At 43.4% G+C, this 17,868-nt stretch overlaps 2 protein-coding genes across 2 annotated transcripts in view; both read right to left on the bottom strand.

Annotated features, from left to right (window-relative positions):
* LOC142194063 (bile acid receptor-like) overlaps positions 1-13,953 on the bottom strand; it is a 49,282-nt gene extending 35,329 nt beyond the window's left edge. Inside the window, exons 1-2 of the mRNA XM_075263089.1 lie at positions 13,857-13,953; positions 951-1,313 (exon numbers count right to left, since the gene is read on the bottom strand). Coding sequence (XP_075119190.1) covers positions 951-1,313; positions 13,857-13,950 — 457 coding nt within the window. The 5' untranslated portion in view covers positions 13,951-13,953. The remainder of the gene's footprint in view (positions 1-950; positions 1,314-13,856) is intronic.
* The window catches only part of LOC142194808 (serine/threonine-protein kinase 38), a 432,602-nt gene that overhangs the window by 345,633 nt on the left and 69,101 nt on the right, over positions 1-17,868 (bottom strand). The window lies entirely within an intron of this gene.

Genomic DNA, 17,868 nt, shown 5'->3' with positions numbered 1-17,868 from the left:
TGGGCTGTTTAGAGGCTCCCTCCACCATGAATTGGTCCAAACTGGGTTTTTTAGAGGCTCCCTCCACCATGAATTGGTCCAAACTGGGCTGTTTAGAGGCTCCCTCCACCATGAATTTGCCCAAACTGGGCTGTTTAGAGGCTCCCTCCACCATGAATTTGCCCAAACTGGGCTGGTTAGAGGCTCCCTCCACCATGAATTGGTCCAAACTGGGTTTTTTAGAGGCTCCCTCCACCATGAATTTGCCCAAACTGGGCTGGTTAGAGGCTCCCTCCACCATGAATTGGTCCAAACTGGGGTTTTTAGAGGCTCCCTCCACCATGAATTTGCCCAAACTGGGGTGTTTAGAGGCTCCCTCCACCATGAATTTGCCCAAACTCTGCTGGTTAGAGGCTCAATCCACCCTGATTTTCAAAACAAATGTTGGTGCCAACCTCAACTTACTACAAGGGCCAAATTCACTGCTGGTGACAAGCTCTCCTCACTGCAAGTGCCAAATACACATGTTTCAAGGTGTTTTCCTACTGTCAGAGAGGTGGTATTGAGTGTGTAAAGTGTGTAGTTGTTAGGCTGTGATGTTGGGGTAATAGAGGGTCTTTGGTGTTTTAGATGCCCCCAGACATGCTTCCCCTGCTGTCCCAGTGTCATTCCAGAGGTGTTGGCATCATTTCCTGGGGTGTCATAGTGGACTTGGTGACCCTCCAGACACGGATTTGGGTTTCCCCCTTAACGAGTATCTGTTCCCCATAGACTATAATGGGGTTCGAAACCCGTTCGAACACACGAACATTGAGCGGCTGTTCGAATCGAATTTCGAACCTCGAACATTTTAGTGTTCGCTCATCTCTATTCATAAACTTTCATTATAAACTTGTTTTCATATTTATATACACAGACATAAATGTGACTAATTGTAGAATTTATACAAGATAGCAATTTACTGTACTTACCTTTACAGCCTTCACAAGTAAGTGCATTGTAGTGATACCCTGAAGCCTTATCTCCACATACAACACAAAGTTCTTCATGACCTTTTATCCGGATACTAGAATGACTAATCCTTGTCCTCTTTACAGTAGGATACATCTCATCCACTCCATGAGCCATGTTTGAGGATGTTTTACTCATGTCACATGTGCTCAGGACGTATTGTCCATCTCCATATGAATTCTCCAAAGTGTATGCACTGTAGTGGCATTGTGATGTTGGGGATTGCAACACAGGGGAATAGGGCACATTTGTATACTGACAATATGCAGTTGTCTGAAAGTCTGAATCTGGAAGTTGATAATTAATGTGATCTTGCAGGACATCTGTGAAAACAAACAAGAAAACATTTACCAATTCTTTCTCTGCTGAACCAGCTTAAATTCCTACCCACAATTGTCTATCAACTATTGAAGTAGAGTTATCAACTTTTGTGTATTGAATCTATCAATGAAATATTTAGAGACATTGACAATAGCAATAAAACACTTATAAGACATGGTTTATTGTATACAAATAATCTGACCATTGTGGGGTAGATTTACTAATACTATGAACTTTACAAAGTTCAAGCTTGTACTAGTTTTAGAATGTGCCCATGAGTGAGTTCAAACCAATTAAATCTGCCTGGTCAAAGATGATCAAGATTTCATTGATATTGAGCCTCAAGAACGCACACTTGTACACATTCATTCACTGGCCAATTCCCCAGGTTGGGGGGAGGGGGTGCAGTTAGGGGTTTGGGTACTCTGAACCAGGCAATATAGAACCACACTAAATCAATATTAACATGGAGCACCTTATAATTTGATATTGAGCAGTCCGGGTTTTTACAGGGCAACACAGCATCCAGACAAATGGTATTAAATGGCTGCCATGTCTAGGGCTGTGTCAGGGTAATGTCTGTGGTGCCTGGTGGCCTGTATCTTTAAAGGTGCCAGTTTCAGCATTTCTACTACTGTAATCTAAGGCTGTGAAGGGGTTAAAGTCCATTTACTTGGTGTTTTAGGTGAAGGGGTTACAGGAAACCTGTCTACAGGTTCATATGAACAAAGAGCAACTTGAAGTTCAGAAAGAGTACTTCAAGACCAAGAGTTACTAAAGCTTGTTTTCCACGCCCTAAGCGATTAATCACAGTATACATGGTGATCTAAGGCAATGATATGGTTAATTCCATTTAATGTGAGGTTTCCTGGTGGGGTAACCCTTTAAAGTAGCAATATGGTTACAATGCTTTATGATTATGGGCAAATCTATCATCAGACTAGTTGCAAAATTATAAATTATAAATTTGTGTGTTGTGTGTAGAATGTTCAGAGTATTTCTCTGAACTGTAAAAGAGAAATCTATCAATCACAAGCAGGAGACAAGACAATGCAAGACATAGGAATACATTGAGACTCTGCAGTACGAGTTAGGGGACAGAATGCAGAGCTGATTCTGGCACGATAACTCGCGTAAGAATCAGCACTGCAAAACAGAGTTCGATGGGTTCTGTTTTATACACTTAACACATTGAAATCAATGGGAGGCTTTTTTACCCATTGATTTCAATGTGTACTGTTTTACAGTGCTGATTCTTACGCGAGTTATTGTGCCAGAATCAGCTCTGCGTTACTCCGTTGGATGTTGCAAAACAAAGGCATAATGGAAAATATAAATTGCATTAGTGGAACAATATGAGATGGAAAAGAGGAACCAAGACAGCTAACAACCCGTAAATGGTACATCAACTCAAACAGGTATATATAAGATCCTCTACTTTATTCTTTGATAATAGTTTATGCTACATTGTATTGGAGAATACATTTTGAAGTGCTTTTATTAATAGTATGGTTTTTTTTAAGTATATTCAGAGTTTCTGATATAATTTTAGTTATATTTAGAGTTTGATAGAATTCTATACTTTACTTTAAAAAGAAAAAAAAAAAGCAAATGCTTAATATAATATGAGAAAAAACATTTCTCACGAAGCTGCAATAGTTTTTACTCCATCGTGAACTTTATACGTGGAACGTGATTTTCTCCAGACCACAAAAGCCTGCTTAATTTTTTATCTGTCTTGAAAGTATGCATTTTTTGGTTTCAAATGGATAAGTCCAATATACTATGCACATTCCACAACCAGCAGCAATTACTGGGAAACACATAGTATATTTTTACTTTAAGATCATGCTACACACATTGAGGTCAGATTCGCACAGGGCATCCTTGTGCTGTTTTGCTGCTGTGTTCTTTCACTGCATTGCCTAAAGACATGACATGTAAGCATGTTTGTCAAACGTACGTATCTTTCAATTTACATGGTTTAAACAGTGCAGTTCTGATGTAGAGTGCAGCATTCAATACATATTGCTTGCTGTTTTGGTGAAGTTTTTACAAGTATTTTTCTTTAAAAATATACTATATCCCTTTTATAGATACAGTTCCGGTTGCAGGAAAAAATCTACACACAAAGCGAAAAGCATTTAGTCAGGCTACAATGCACAGATTATACAGCAAAAGCCTTACGTAAATAGACCATATTTTATGTAAATGTAACAACTATACCACTATTGCGCTACGTTAAGCCATAGAGTTAATATACACTTCTCAAAAAAATAAAGGGAACACTCAAATAACACATCCTAGATCTGAATGAATGAAATATGCTCATTGAATACTTTGTTCTGTACAAAGTTGAATGTGATGACAACAAAATCACACAAAAATCATCAATGGAAATCAAATTTATTAACCAACTAGCATCTGCCCGCGACTTCATCCGTGGGTTGTTTGTTGGCGCCGACCCGCGTATACGTATGCAATAGGTGCTGGCAATAATCCGCCTGGGTTGGCGTCTTGGTTCTGGAACATCTATGTCTATGCGCAGTATTTGCAGGTGCGGGCCGGCTCACCCTAATTCCTCCCCCCACCTGCGCACGGCACCCACCTCTCGTGCGTTCTAGGCGGCCCCCGGCCCTTTCAGGGGCCCCCAAAGCCACCCTTCTGCGTCCCACCCTCTCCAGCGCACGCCAAGCAACTGGCCGAGGCTTCTGCCGTCAGCAGGCTCCTACACCCCCCCCTCCAGCAGGCTCCCATCCCCCCCACTCTCCAGCAGTCTCCTTCCCCCCTCCCATGTACAATCATCTGCCGGAACCAACCCCCCCCCCCCCCCGCCCCAGCAGTCCCCGGGCATCAACTCCCCTCTCCAGCAGTCTCCCGGCAATAACCCCTTGCTCCTTTAGTAGGCTCCTGGCACCCCACCCCCACTCCCGTGCTTTTGGCTGCAGAGCCGCAAGGCCAGCCGTACTCACTCAGTATATGGAGCTGAGACATGCCGCCAGTATTTCTGTAACTGTCAGTCCCCGCCGGCAGAGGCTGAAAAGTGAGGAGGCACGCCGCTCGCACACAGCAGGCACACGCCGCAGGGTCCCACACCAAGGCTGCGTGGCAGCAGCAGCCCGGAGCATTGCGACGCAATGTACTTGAGCCTGCACTATATAGCACCACCCACACACTCGTACGATCCTATGGGCGAACGGCTGAAGAGCCTGAGATGACGTCATCTTAGGTCCTTTAGCCCAGCGCGAACATGAATTTGGCGGCTCCGGTAGCGAGGTATGGGCATGTAGCCACATACTAAGTAGCCTATGTTTCGTTCCCGGTTCCACTGTATGTGTGTGCCGATTGTGAGGCAAATCCGTGCAGCCATTTTTGCGTGATTGAGGAACAGGATTTATAATATTAGTGGGATGGAGGCCTGGATTTGGAGTCCCCCACAAAAAAAAAAAATTAAAGTGGAAAAACACACTACAGGCTGATCCAACTTTGATGTAATGCCCTTAAAACATGTCAAAATGAGGCTTAGTAGTGTGTATGACCTCCCTACAACGCCTGGGCATGCTCCTGATGAGGTTGCGGATGGTCTCCTGAGGGATCTCTCCCCCCCCCCCCCAGACCTGGACTAAAGTATCTGCCAACTCCTGGACAGTCTGTGGTGCAACGTGACGGTGGATGGAGTGAGACATGATGTCCCAGATGTGCTCAATCGGATTCAGGTCTGGGGAAAGGGCGGGCCAGTCCATAGCTTTAATGCCTTCATCTTGCAGGAATTGTTGACACACTCCAGCCACATGAGGTCTGGCATTGTCCTGCATTAGGAGGAACCCAGGGCCAACTGCACCAGCATATGTATATAGAAAAACGAATATCCAGCTCACCCTTTTAGATGTATAGGAAATAGTTCCCAGGCTGCTCGGACGTGGACGGACTTCAATCCACTAGATAAAGGCGATAAGTAAGGAAGAAATCCAGCGTCTCCAGGAACTTGTTAAAAATAAATCTTTTATTTCTTCATCTTTAAAAAAAGCTTTAACAGCATACCGAAGATGGCAAGTACTCCAACATGGAACTTATTGTTTGAGCTACGCGTTTCGGAACTGCTTCGGTTCCTTCGTCATGGCACCAGCACCAGCATATGTTTTCACAAGGGGTCTGAGGATCTCGTCTCGATACCTAATGGCAGTCCCGCTACCTCTGGTGAGCACATGGTGGGCTGTGCGGCCCTCCAAAGAAATGCCACCCAACACCATTACTAACCCACTGCCAAACCGGTCAAGCTGAAGGGTGTTGCAGGCAGCAGATCGTTCTCCATGACGTCTCCAGACTCTGAATCCGATTGAGCACATCTGTAACAGCATGTCTCGCTCCATCCACCAACGTCACGTTGCACCACAGACTTTCCAGGAGTTGGCAGATGCTTTAGTCCAGGTCTGGAAGGAGATCCCTCAGGAGCAGTGGCGTAACTACCGGGGTAGCAGCTGCCTCAGGGCCCAGGACATTAGGGGTTGCGTTTTTTGTTTTTTTTTCTTAATAGGCCGTAACGGGCCCTATTTACTTACCAATCCTGGCAGCGGCCAGGTAAATCGGTAAGTGATGCCGCGGGCCCCACAAACAGGTCTTTTCAGACCTGCCTCCCGGGTCATGTGACGTCCGAACGTCAAAGAAGATGGCTGACACCACCGAGGACTGGGGATAGGTAAGTAACAGTGGTTTTTTTATGTTTGTATCCCCCTTGGGTCTTTGATTATTATACTCTGGGGTCTGAAAAGACCCCTGAGTTTAATAATTGTTCATGGGTGTCCTCAGTGGGGCATAATACTGTGTGCAGGGCCCTTATGGGGTATAATACTGTGTGCAGGGGCCACTATGGGGCATAATACTGTGTGCAGGGGCCACTATGGGGTATAATACTGCAGGGGCCACTATGGGGCATAATACTGTGTGCAGGGGCCACTATGGGGTATAATACTGTGTGCAGGGGCCACTATGGGGCATAATAGAGCGTGCAGGAATGTGTGTGTGTGTGTGTGGGGAGGGTCAGTCGTTGGGGTCTTCAGCGTTGGTTGGGGGGGCATGTCAAAAGTTTGCCACAGGGCCCCGCCATTCCTAGTTACGCCACTGCTGAGGAGACCATCCGCAACCTAATCAGGAGCATGCCCAGGCATTGTAGGGAAGTCATACAGGCACATGGAGGCCACACACACTACTGACCCTCATTTTGAAATGTTTTAAGGACATTCCATCGAAGTTAGATCAGCCTGTAGTGTGTTTTTCCACTTTAATTTTGATGGGCAGCTCCAAATCCAGGCTTCCATTGGTTAATAAATTTGATTTCCATTGATTATTTTTGTGTGATTTTGTTGGCATCACATTCAGCTTTGTGCAGAACAAAATATTCAATGAGAATATTTCATTCATTTAGATCTATTATTTGAGTGATCCCTTTATTTTTTAGAGCAGTGTATGTAAAGGGTTAGTAATGGTACATTTTATTAATTCAAATTCTTTCTGCCTGCAGCTGCTACAGGATGAAGCATCTTAGCCTATATTCACATGACAGTGAAAATCATCTGTGTGAATGCCGTTTTTATAATGGTCATCATGTGGCTGTTTTAGTTTCACTGTCTGTGAATGAAGGCAATTTACATGACCGATACTGTCCATCATTTTTTTCGCTTCCACTGTGTTGTTTCTTAGTTATTTACCTTTTATCCCTATTGTCCTGTAGGACTTATCATTTTGGAATAGCCATTGTATACTATAATCATGTTATTTATGTATCCTTTACTTTCTGGAATGTCTTACATGCGTTGCCTTGCCGATATTTTGTTGCTATAATTCAATAAATACCTTTTAAAATAAAAATATAGGTCATGCTCTATTCTTGTCCATAATTACAGATCACTCAATACACTATAATGAATGAGAGATCCATGAAAACAGGTGCCCCTTGAGTGCCAAATGGCCGTGAAAGATAGAAATTTTTCACAGCCTTTTTCACCCTAAGGCTGAATTCACACTGGTTTTTTTGGACCAGATTTTGTCGCAGGAATCCGCCTCAGAATTCGGTCCAAAAAACGCCTCCCGCGGCTAGCCGCGACTGTTCCGTCTTTCCGACAGTCGCGGCATTATGCTCCGAATTTGGCCCAAATGAATGGGCCTAGTCAGGAGGGAGTGTTGCGCCATGACTGATTCAGCTGTGGAATCCATGGCAAGAAAGTACAGCTTGCTTCTTTTTTCCGCGAGTGGGAAGAAACTGCTCGTGGAAAAAAAGAAGTGAACGGCTCCCATTAAAGTCAGTGGAAGTCGTTTTTTTGAGCCGGAGTCTGAGGCAGATTGCACATCAAAATCTGGTCCAAAAAACCCAGTGTGAATTCAGCCTTAGTCATCTGAATGTACGCTAAGGGCTAGTTCACAAGGTGTCGAGGAATTTGGTTAGGAAAAAATCCGCTCTGGACATTGTCAGGCGGCTTTTGATGCGTTTTTTGACGCGACGCAGTTTTTCCGCCTTTAAAAACTGATAGGAGTCAAGGGGAGGTGGAAAAACCGCCTCATGGTTTTGGTCGTGGTTTTTGCCAACTCCGCGTTCAAAATCTGCGACGCGGTTATTCCACCTGCCATTGACTCCCGTTGTTCTTTTCCGCTTGAAGAAAGGTCATGTCTCTTCTTTTTTCCGCTAGCGGAAAAAAAACCTTAGTGGAAAAAAAACTGCTAGCGGATTACATAGGACTCTATTGTTTTGAGGCGGATTCCTTGTCAAAATCCTGACCATTTTAGCCCATGTGAACTAGCCCTTAGAGTTCTTTCCTTTTGTAGTTGCCACTAGGAAAATATCTTTACATAGATTTATGTGGCTAGCACTGAGTTCAGTAGGAAAAAATAAAATCAATTTAGTGAGCTCCTCCTAGTATCAGCTTCAGGCATTCAGAATTTTATTTGATAAATATATGGCTGGTTGAAGAAAAGCAGGAAGCTTGGAGCTTGATACGGCTGGGTTTCCAGAGTTATTCCACAGTTTGTCCACAAATCCATGCAGCCAGTGGCGTAACTAGGAATGGCGGGGCCCCGTGGCGAACTTTTGACATGGGCCACCCCCCATCCCAACTGACGCCGAAGACCTCGACCGACCCCCTCCTCCGCACTCTATTATGTCCCTTACTTGCCCCTGCACACAGTATTAACCCCAATAGTGTCCCCTGCACACACAGTATTAACCCCAATAGTGTCCCCTGCACAACCCAGTATTAACCCCAATAGTGTCCCCTGCACACACAGTATTAACCCCAATAGTGTCCCCTGCACACACAGTATTAACCCCAATAGTGTCCCCTGCACAACACAGTATTAACCCCAATAGTGTCCCCTGCACACACAGTATTAACCCCAATAGTGTCCCCTGCACACACAGTATTAACCCCAATAGTGTCCTCTGCACACACAGTATTAACCCCAATAGTGTCCCCTGCACACACAGTATTAACCCCAATAGTGTCCCCTGCACACACAGTATTAACCCCAATAGTGTCCCCTGTACACAGTATTACGTTCCTCTGTGGACACCCATAAACAATTATTATACTCTGGGGTCTTTTCAGACCCCAGAGTATAATAATCGGAGACCCGGGAAATAAAAACATAAAAAAAATAAAAAAAAACACTGTTGCTTCTTACCTGTTTCCCGGCTCCTGTGCTGTGCTGTCCTCCTCTCGCGTCCTTCGTTAATGACGTCGGACGTCACATGACCCGGGAAGCATGCCGGGTTCATGTGACGCCAGAGACGTCAGACAACAGTAGGACGGAGGCCTGGCAGGATCGCGGAGAGGTAAGTAACAGTTTTTTATGTTCCCTTACCTCGCCGGTCCGCCGATCATTATACTCGGGGGTCTGCAAAGACCCCCGAGTATAATGATAGCCCTTGTGGGGCCCGCGGTGTCACTTGCCGATCCCGGCCCAGCCAGGATCGGCAAGTGAATAGGGCCCGTAACTGCCTATTGAAAAAAAAAAACGCAGCGGTAGCGGCTGTCACCGGGCCCCCTAATGGCCCGGGCCCTGTGGCAGCTGCTACTGCTGCTACCACGGTAGTTGCGCCACTGCATGCAGCCATTATGAGCACACTTAAAGGGGTTTTCTGGGCAGAAAATCTTTTTTTTTTATTTTTTATAAAGGTGTGTTAGTGCTAGTGATGGGTTAATAAGTGCACCTATTTACCTTTAGCAGTTATTGTAATGATTTCTGGGTGTCTTTGGTTGCTGCTGCTGCATTCTCTGTCTTTGTTTACCTGCTGTTACTTCCTGCTGTGCAGACTTCCTGTGTAGCTGCTGCACTAACTCCCTTTCACTCAGCCCCCCTCCTCCTCTCTCACTCAGTTACAAAACCTTCACTAGCATACTAGCCTAGCCCCTCCCACCCTCACTCGCACATTAATCCTAGCTCCTTTCACCCTCACTTGCTCACTAAGCCTAGCCCCTCCCACTCACTGACTAACAATCCCGCCAAATTAATAACTCCTCCCACTCTCCCAGGCTAAGCTATTAAGCCCACTGTAGAAGAGAGGAAGAGGAGCTGTTCCACAGACACAGGAAGGCTGGTAAGTATTGCAGAGGATAGGGGGAGGGGAAGAGTGATGGTCACTTCCATTTCGGAAGTGGTAAAACGGAACGTCACCGGATTATCAGAAAGTGTGACCACTCCAGGGATATGGGTAATTATTAGAGATGAGCTAGTACTGTTCGGATCAGCCGATCCGAACAGCACGCTCGCATAGAAATGAATGGACGTAGCCGGCACGCGGGGGGTTAAGCGCCCGGCCGCCGTCAAAGCGGAAGTACCAGGTGCATCCATTCATTTCTATGGAGCGTGCTGTTCGGATCGGCTGATCCGAACAGTACTCGCTCATCTCTAGTAATTATACATTTTTTTTTAATTGATGTAAATTAGAAGTTAGGTGAGGAGATGGAGTTTAGTTTAGGGGTTAATTATGAGGTTATCCTGGACAACCCCTTTAAGCATCTTGCTGTCATAGAATGCCACAGATAACAATAGTAACCCTTTATCTATTAATTCCTTCTGAACACCCACTGTAATAGTACAGTGGATGTCAGGACTTAAACATATTGAGTGCCATCCCATCTTGGATCTCTGCTGTTTTACACAGTGGAGACTCAGTGGGAATGCCTGTAATCAGATTGTTACCAAGAGTGGCAATGCGTGGACACTGCCTCATTGCTTCATATTGCAATCCCATAAAGTATAATCCACAGGCAGCAATTGAATACTTTGGTAGCCAGAAGTCTACTAAAGGCTCCCAGGCCTGTCATTAGTATTCTTTTATTACTCGCTGCCAGAGGCCATAACCACTGGGTCTCTGCTGTTTTACACACAGATCACATATAAAAATAAACATAAGCATATTATACCCACAACTGAAAATGCCTAAAATATAAAAATGTCAAAACAGTCATATCTGAGGCCTGGTTCACAAATACATTGGCAAGCAGTGAGCAATGAAAGCACACGGACCCCATAGACTATAATGGGGTCCGTGTGCTTTCTGCGTGGTCTCTGCATGAGTCATGCAGACAGAAAAGTAGATCATGAAGTACTTTTCTGTTCCGTGTGGACACCGTGCTTAAATCACACGGACCCTATTATAGTTTATGGGGTCCATGTGCTTTTATAAGCTCTCTGCTTGCCAATGTGTTTGCTAGTCCGTTCGAGGGATCCTCATGTGGACTCCTCGAACGGATTACCAAACACAGATGTGAACCAGGCGTAAGGGTTTTTTGGCATTTGTGTCTCCAAAATTTTTTTATAAAAAGTGATCATAACATCAGACATTCACCAAACAGGGTTAAATAAGATTACTACTTCAAAAAATCACACAATTTTACCCAAATCTGATTCTTTGTCCATCTTCTTAATACAATATATAGAATATTTAACAGAACTGTTATGAATGACAGGTTGTCTTGCAAAAAATAAGACTAACGCTAGGTTCACACCTGCGTTCTGGTCTCCGTTCTATGGTTTCCGTCTTCTGCATGCCAGAAGACGGAAACCATAGACCGGGTCCGGCTGTGAGCGGCGGTGAGCGTTTTAGGCTCTCCGCCGCGAAACCGGATTTTTTTATCCGGACACAGAGTACTGCATGTCCGACTCTGTGTCCGGATTATAAAACTCGGTTTCGTGGCGGAGAGCGCAAAACGCTCACTGCCGTGCACGGCCGGACAGCTTTCTCACCCATTCAAATGAATGGGTGAGAAAGTCTCCTGCAGGTTTCCGTCTCCTACCTCTGTTTTAGGCAGGAAACGGAAACCTCAAGTACGGAGACCGGGCGCAGATGTGAACGAGCCCTATGCCCTTTGAATAAGAAAATAAAAAGTACAGCTTTTGGAAAGTGAAGAGTGCAAAACCCAAAATGCAATCATGAAAATTGCCTGAAACAGGAAGGGGTGAAATAACACAATTTTAACATTAGAAGATCCCTGAACTGCACTGTTACCTCTATTCCCATTTAAGCTATATGAACCAATTACTTATTTTCTGATTTATATTCTTTATCTTCAGGGACTTGCTAAATAACAATGATGGTGAGGAATGTCACCACTGTAGCCTGGGACTGGTTGCCACAATTACATATCGAAATAACACAGACCAGAACAAATCATCAGAATTAAGGGCATATGTAATGGCAGGTACAATGGGGCCAATTTACTCTGCCTTGTGTTTCTGAATTGTGGCTTGCTTTAGTGGCTTTTTTACTTTTTCATACATTGTGCAAAATTTATTATGAGTGTGCTCTACAGGCAGACCTCGGGTTACGATGGTCTCGGGTTATGACGTTTTGTGGTTACAACTAGAGATGAGCTAAAAAAGTAAAGCTCCCTCGTAACAGAAAACTGCCAGCACTACCGACTAGCAAGGACGAGCCTGCAGCAAATCAATGCTGGTTCTGCAGCAGGCTCGTCCTTGGTCATCGGAAGCTGGCAGCTTGCTGTTACAAGGGAGCTGACTTTTTCCCATAGGAATGAATTGACCAGCGCTGATTGGGCAGTATACAGCATTCGGCCAATCAATGCTGGTTCTGCCGGAGGCTCGTCTGTAAGGAGGCGGAGTCTAAGATCGGCCCACAGCAGTCTCCATTGTGGTCCGATATTAGACTCCGCCTCTTGGCCAGCGTTGATTTGCCGAATGCTGTACACTGGCCAATCAACCCTGGTCAATGTATTCCTATAAGAAAAAGTAAGCTTCAGCATAAACGCAAGCTGCCAGCTCTCCCTGTACAGTACGTGATTTAGTGTGCAGCGGCTTGGAACCGAGGAAGACTGTACTGTACTGTACATAGTACAGTCTTCCTCGGTTACGAGCCACTGCACACTAAATCAAGTTGATTTGTTCGTACGTGGCGTCGTATGGTAGGTTTCCGACTTACGTCAAAATTCGGTTTACGACGCCGCACAAGAACGGATCAACGTCGTAAGTTTAGGACTACCTGTATTTTTATAGTGCTTTGCACTTTCCAAATTATCTTCCAGTGTGGGGGGGTTTGCATGATGAATAGGTGTAAGCCTAGTTCTTTATTTGTGGCTTTTTAAAAGGACATAATGTTTTTTGCAGAACCTCATATTACTTCTAATTTGACTTGAAAATGCGAAATGTAGAAAACAGGGCACTCACCCGCCACGGGATACATAAAACATTCGTTTTTATTTCATCCTCTTTAAAAAAAAGGTCAAACCTAGACCATCGGGGTACAGAAGACGGAATGATGCAAAGAAACAAACAGCGACGATCGTTTTGTGCTTAGTGCACTTCGTCAGGCTTCTTTCAACTGCTAGCAACATCATTGATTTATCCAGATGGAACAGGTCAACACGCCTACTTTTGACCTTACTACACCCAAGTTCAGATAATTACATTCATCAGTTAAAAACAAGTTAAAATACACAATCGATGTAATATTGATAACATGTAATACATCATACATTATTAGCCTCAGTTTGTGACATTTTTCTCTATAGAGCGTAATTCTTTTATTAAAGAGGATGAAATAAAAATGAATGTTTTATGTATCCCGTGGCGGGTGAGTGCCCTGTTTTCTACATTTCACATATGTCACTGCCTGTCTAGGTTTTTTCACAGTGAGCACCACCCTGGGATTTTATTTATTCCATGGTTTTTTGGCTGTTACAGCTGGAAGATTTGCCAATACTGACACAAGATTGTGAATATGAGCGCTGTTGCAGTAGTGCCGCTGACTACTTTGTTCTTTGCAATATATGACTTGAAAATGCACCCAAAACTTTTGTGAACCCTGCCCCTCCCGCCAACGCAGGAATTGTGTCAAATTTGTAAATCAGTGTGAGACATTTTGATAAATTTGACATAAGAATATTGAAAAGTGACATAAAAATCCCCTCATGATAACTTGGCCCAGTTGTTTTTTTGGGTATTTGAACATATTTTACCCATATTATGTTATTTTTTATTTATTTATTTATTAAAAATGGGGGCATGATAGGCTTGGAAAGCCATTTATAACTTACCATAATAAGGAACTGGTTCAGCAACACAGTATGCATCAGGAACTGTTACATAGCTGTTTGCCATGGTCTGCTGCAGGCCTTCCCACTGTCTCATTAACATGTATTACTTAAATTTTTTGTAGAGAAATCCTGAAAAAAAAACAGAATTATCAGACAGTTACATAATTCATTGGAATTTTTTCTAGTTAACCTTGATTGATTGTCCTCATTATATCCTTTAAATTAATACGTGAGTTGCCCATAATTTGGTAGAACAACGAAAGATAAAGCCATGTATCTTGTAAGCAACTGCATTTTTTCATTTGAGTTTTTTTTACAAGAATTTCAGAATTTGGAAACCAGTGGTTACCCTTGCTTTCACCCATGGCCTATTCTCTCAAATGTCCACATGCAAGGAGGAAGAGAAGATGCTTTAGCTACTTCCTTCCTCCTTGACTGATGTCGGTACAATAAAACTACACCCATCATACGTTATTTAGGCTATCAAGGCTTTATAAACTTTAAAGAGGATATGCCGCCAAGAAGATTTATCCTCTATCCATGGGATAGAGGATAATTATCTTATCATTGAGACCCCCACCACTCCTGAGAATGGGGTGTCTTCTGTTGTGCATTCAGCCTGACTGCAGCCAGGCTGAATGTAGATGGACCTCTTGGTGGATAAATGAATGCTTTCTTCCATTCACTTCAATTGAACCACCAGAAATAGCCAAAGTACAGCATGGAGCAGTTTCAGGCACTCGCATTGAAGTGCAAGGGAGCAAGGATTCATTCATTCCACCAAGTGACATGCCTAAATTCAGCCTGGCTGCAGTCAGTCTAAATGCACATCAGAGGGAGAACACCATCCATTCTCAAGATTGGTGGAGGGTTTCAGGGGTCAGATCACTAATGATAAAATAATTATCCTCTATCCTGTGGATAGAGGATAAATATTCCCTGAGGTCTAACCCCTTTAAATTAGGGTAAACTCTGTAGTGAACACCTCTGGCAGACAAATAAATATGTAATGATGAGATCAGACTATGGTTCATATTTAAAGGGGTTTTCTGGGACATTTTAATTGATGATCTATCCCTAGGACAGGTCACCAGTTAAAGATTCTTGGGCGTCAGACAACTGGGACCCCCGTGGACCATCTCTTCGAAGCGGCTACAACACTCCCTGAAGCCATCACGTTCATTGGTCACGTGTCCCAATTGCAGCTTAGTCTCATTAAATTGATTGGGCTGAGCAGTGATACCAAGCTATAGCTGCTATGTACACTGCAGTGCTTAGTAGTGAAGGGCAGCAGTAATCCTCTCCAAACCGCCAATCAGCTTTAGGACCGGATGTCAGACCCTCGGTGATCTTTGATGACTTCTTCTAAAGATAAGTTATCAATTGGGCTGCAAAATCTGACAGGAATAGAACCTGTTCAGAGTTTTGCCCTGCTCATGGCTCCATACGTGGACCCATGATAAGACAAAAGCGTGTATATGGGGTCATAGAGAATAATGGGTCAGTGTACTAGTTATGAAAACCAAAGCTGGCACACTGACAATATACCTGGTTGGGTGCATGAATCCTAAAGTTGTATAGAACAATTCCTAAGAACAATTCCTAAAATATGGCGTCATAGCGGATCTGAAATTAGACAGAAATGTCCTTATTGGTTATACCAGTTATACCAGCTTAGTCTCTTAATTTTGGTCTTGTGAAACAACTGCAAGATAACATGTTATATATTATCCAACTAGCTGGTACCCGCGACTTCATCTGCGGTGATTGTAGAAGTGGGTATATACAGGCGTGGGTAAGGTTTTCGTACTGTGTATAAGGTATGAAATGTAAGTTTGTATCTTGTTTTTGCTGTAATTCAGAGAATACGTGAGACTTTTGTGTTGAAGTTAATTTGTATTTGAGCTGCTATACGGTGTTGTGAGAAACTTTACATAGTGACTTTGGGACAGAAGTATTTGAAGTTAACCCTTTCCCGCCGGTGGCATTTTTTGATTTTCGTTTTTGACTCCCCTCCTTCTAAACCCCATAACTTTTTTATTTCTCCGCTCCCAGAGTCATATGAGGTCTTAATTTTTCCTGGGACAAATTTTTCTTCATGATGCCACCATTAATTATTCTATATAATGTACTGGGAAGCAGGGAAAAAATTCAGAATGGGGTGGATTTGACGAAAAAATGCATTTCTGCGACTTTCTTACGGGCTTTGGTTTTACGGCGTTCACTGTGCAACCAAAATGACATGTCCCCTGTATTCTGTGTTTCGTTACGATTCCGGGGATACCAAATTTATATGGTTTTATTTACATTTTGACCCCTTAAAAAAAAATCCAAAAACTGTTTAAAAAAATTATTTTTTGAAAAGTCGCCATATTCCGACAGCCGTAACTTTTTTATACGTCTGTGTACGGGGATGTATAGGGCGTCTTTTTTTCCGGGACCGGGTGTACTTTGTACTTCTACCATTTTTGGGAAATGTCATTGCTTTGATCACTTTTTATTCAAATTTTTATCAGAATCAAAACAGTGAAAAAATGGCAGTTTGGCACTTTTGACCATTTTTCCCGCTACGGCGTTTACCGAACAGGAAAAATATTTGTATAGCTTTGTAGAGCGGGCGATTTCGGACGTGGGGATACCTAACATGTATGTGTTTCACAGTTTTTAACTACTTTTATATGTGTTCTAGGGAAAGGGGGGTGATTTGAATTTTTAATCCTTTTTATTTATTTTTTTTAATATTTTTTTTTACTTTTTTGCATTTATTAGACCGCCTAGGGGTATTGACATGGGTGGGTGGTGTCGCGGATTGTCAGAGCGGTGGGGGTCGGCAAACATGGCTGCTCCGGAGCGTTATAGAGCGCCTCCTGGAGTATCGTTAAGGTGAGGGGCAAAGTGGTAAAGTATATGTATATGTGATTGTGTGGGGTTAGGGGCTAAGCTGTAGAGGGCAATATGAATTTTGTGGCTTGCTATGGTCCAAAGTGTGTGAGATTGCAGAGATGGTGGTGTGAGTTTGGGTTTTGTGGGGGTCCTGGCACAAATGTATGTGCACTATTGTGATGAAAAGTAGCCTATTGCGCAATCGGGTGTATTAACTATGTTTGTGGAAAATTTCAGCCAAATCGGTCGAGCGGTTTTTCCGTGATTGAGGAACAAACATCAGAACATCCAAAACTCACAAACCCACAAACTTTCACATTTATAATATTAATAGGATTATGCATTATAGGATGTCCATATTATGCTTGTATGAGAGAATAGTTATGTAAATAAACATGTATGAGAACAATCTAGAACCATATTACAGATACAAGCACATAGTACATAATACTGTAACCCTCCACAGAATAAACAGCACTACCATACCCCCTTGAGCACTACTGTACATATTATGCTTTGTTCACATGATGATGATGATATTGGTTATTGAAATAAACACATACAGTACAACTACTTATGTACAGGTTATAATAACTAAAACTACTAATTACCCAAAAAATTATATTAAAGGGGTTGTCCAAGCAAAAATTTTATATTTTAAATATAGCCTGGGGGAATCATGCCCACCTTTCCCCAGTGCTCCAGTGCCTCCCAGCAGAAGTCCCTGTCGCATGTGACCGCTGAGGCCAATCAGCAACCTCTGTGAAAGACATGTGACGTCACACATAGTTGGCAAAGAGTTTTACTTCTAGAAGACACCAAAGCACTGGAGACAGGTGAGTATTTTTTCTTTCACCATCCTGGCCACTGACTTCAACCTCTGTTTCCAGTCCACTAATACACTAGAACCATCAAACTATGGGAAGTGATTTAATGGTAGTCTCTCTTTCCCTAAGGGTCCATTCACACGGAGTAAAGTGGCGCTGATTCTGCCACAATAACTCGCGGCAGAATCAGCGCTGATAAAAAGACTCCCATTGAATTCAATGGGTTCTGTCTTCCCGCGCGGAAGACCGAACCCAGTGAACTCAAAGGGAGTCTTTTCTTGAGGTGCCACTAGGACTGGTCT

The sequence above is a fragment of the Leptodactylus fuscus genome, chromosome 2 (assembly GCF_031893055.1).
Source record: "Leptodactylus fuscus isolate aLepFus1 chromosome 2, aLepFus1.hap2, whole genome shotgun sequence".
NCBI lineage: Eukaryota > Metazoa > Chordata > Amphibia > Anura > Leptodactylidae > Leptodactylus > Leptodactylus fuscus.
This window is presented reverse-complemented; position numbering and strand designations above follow the sequence as displayed.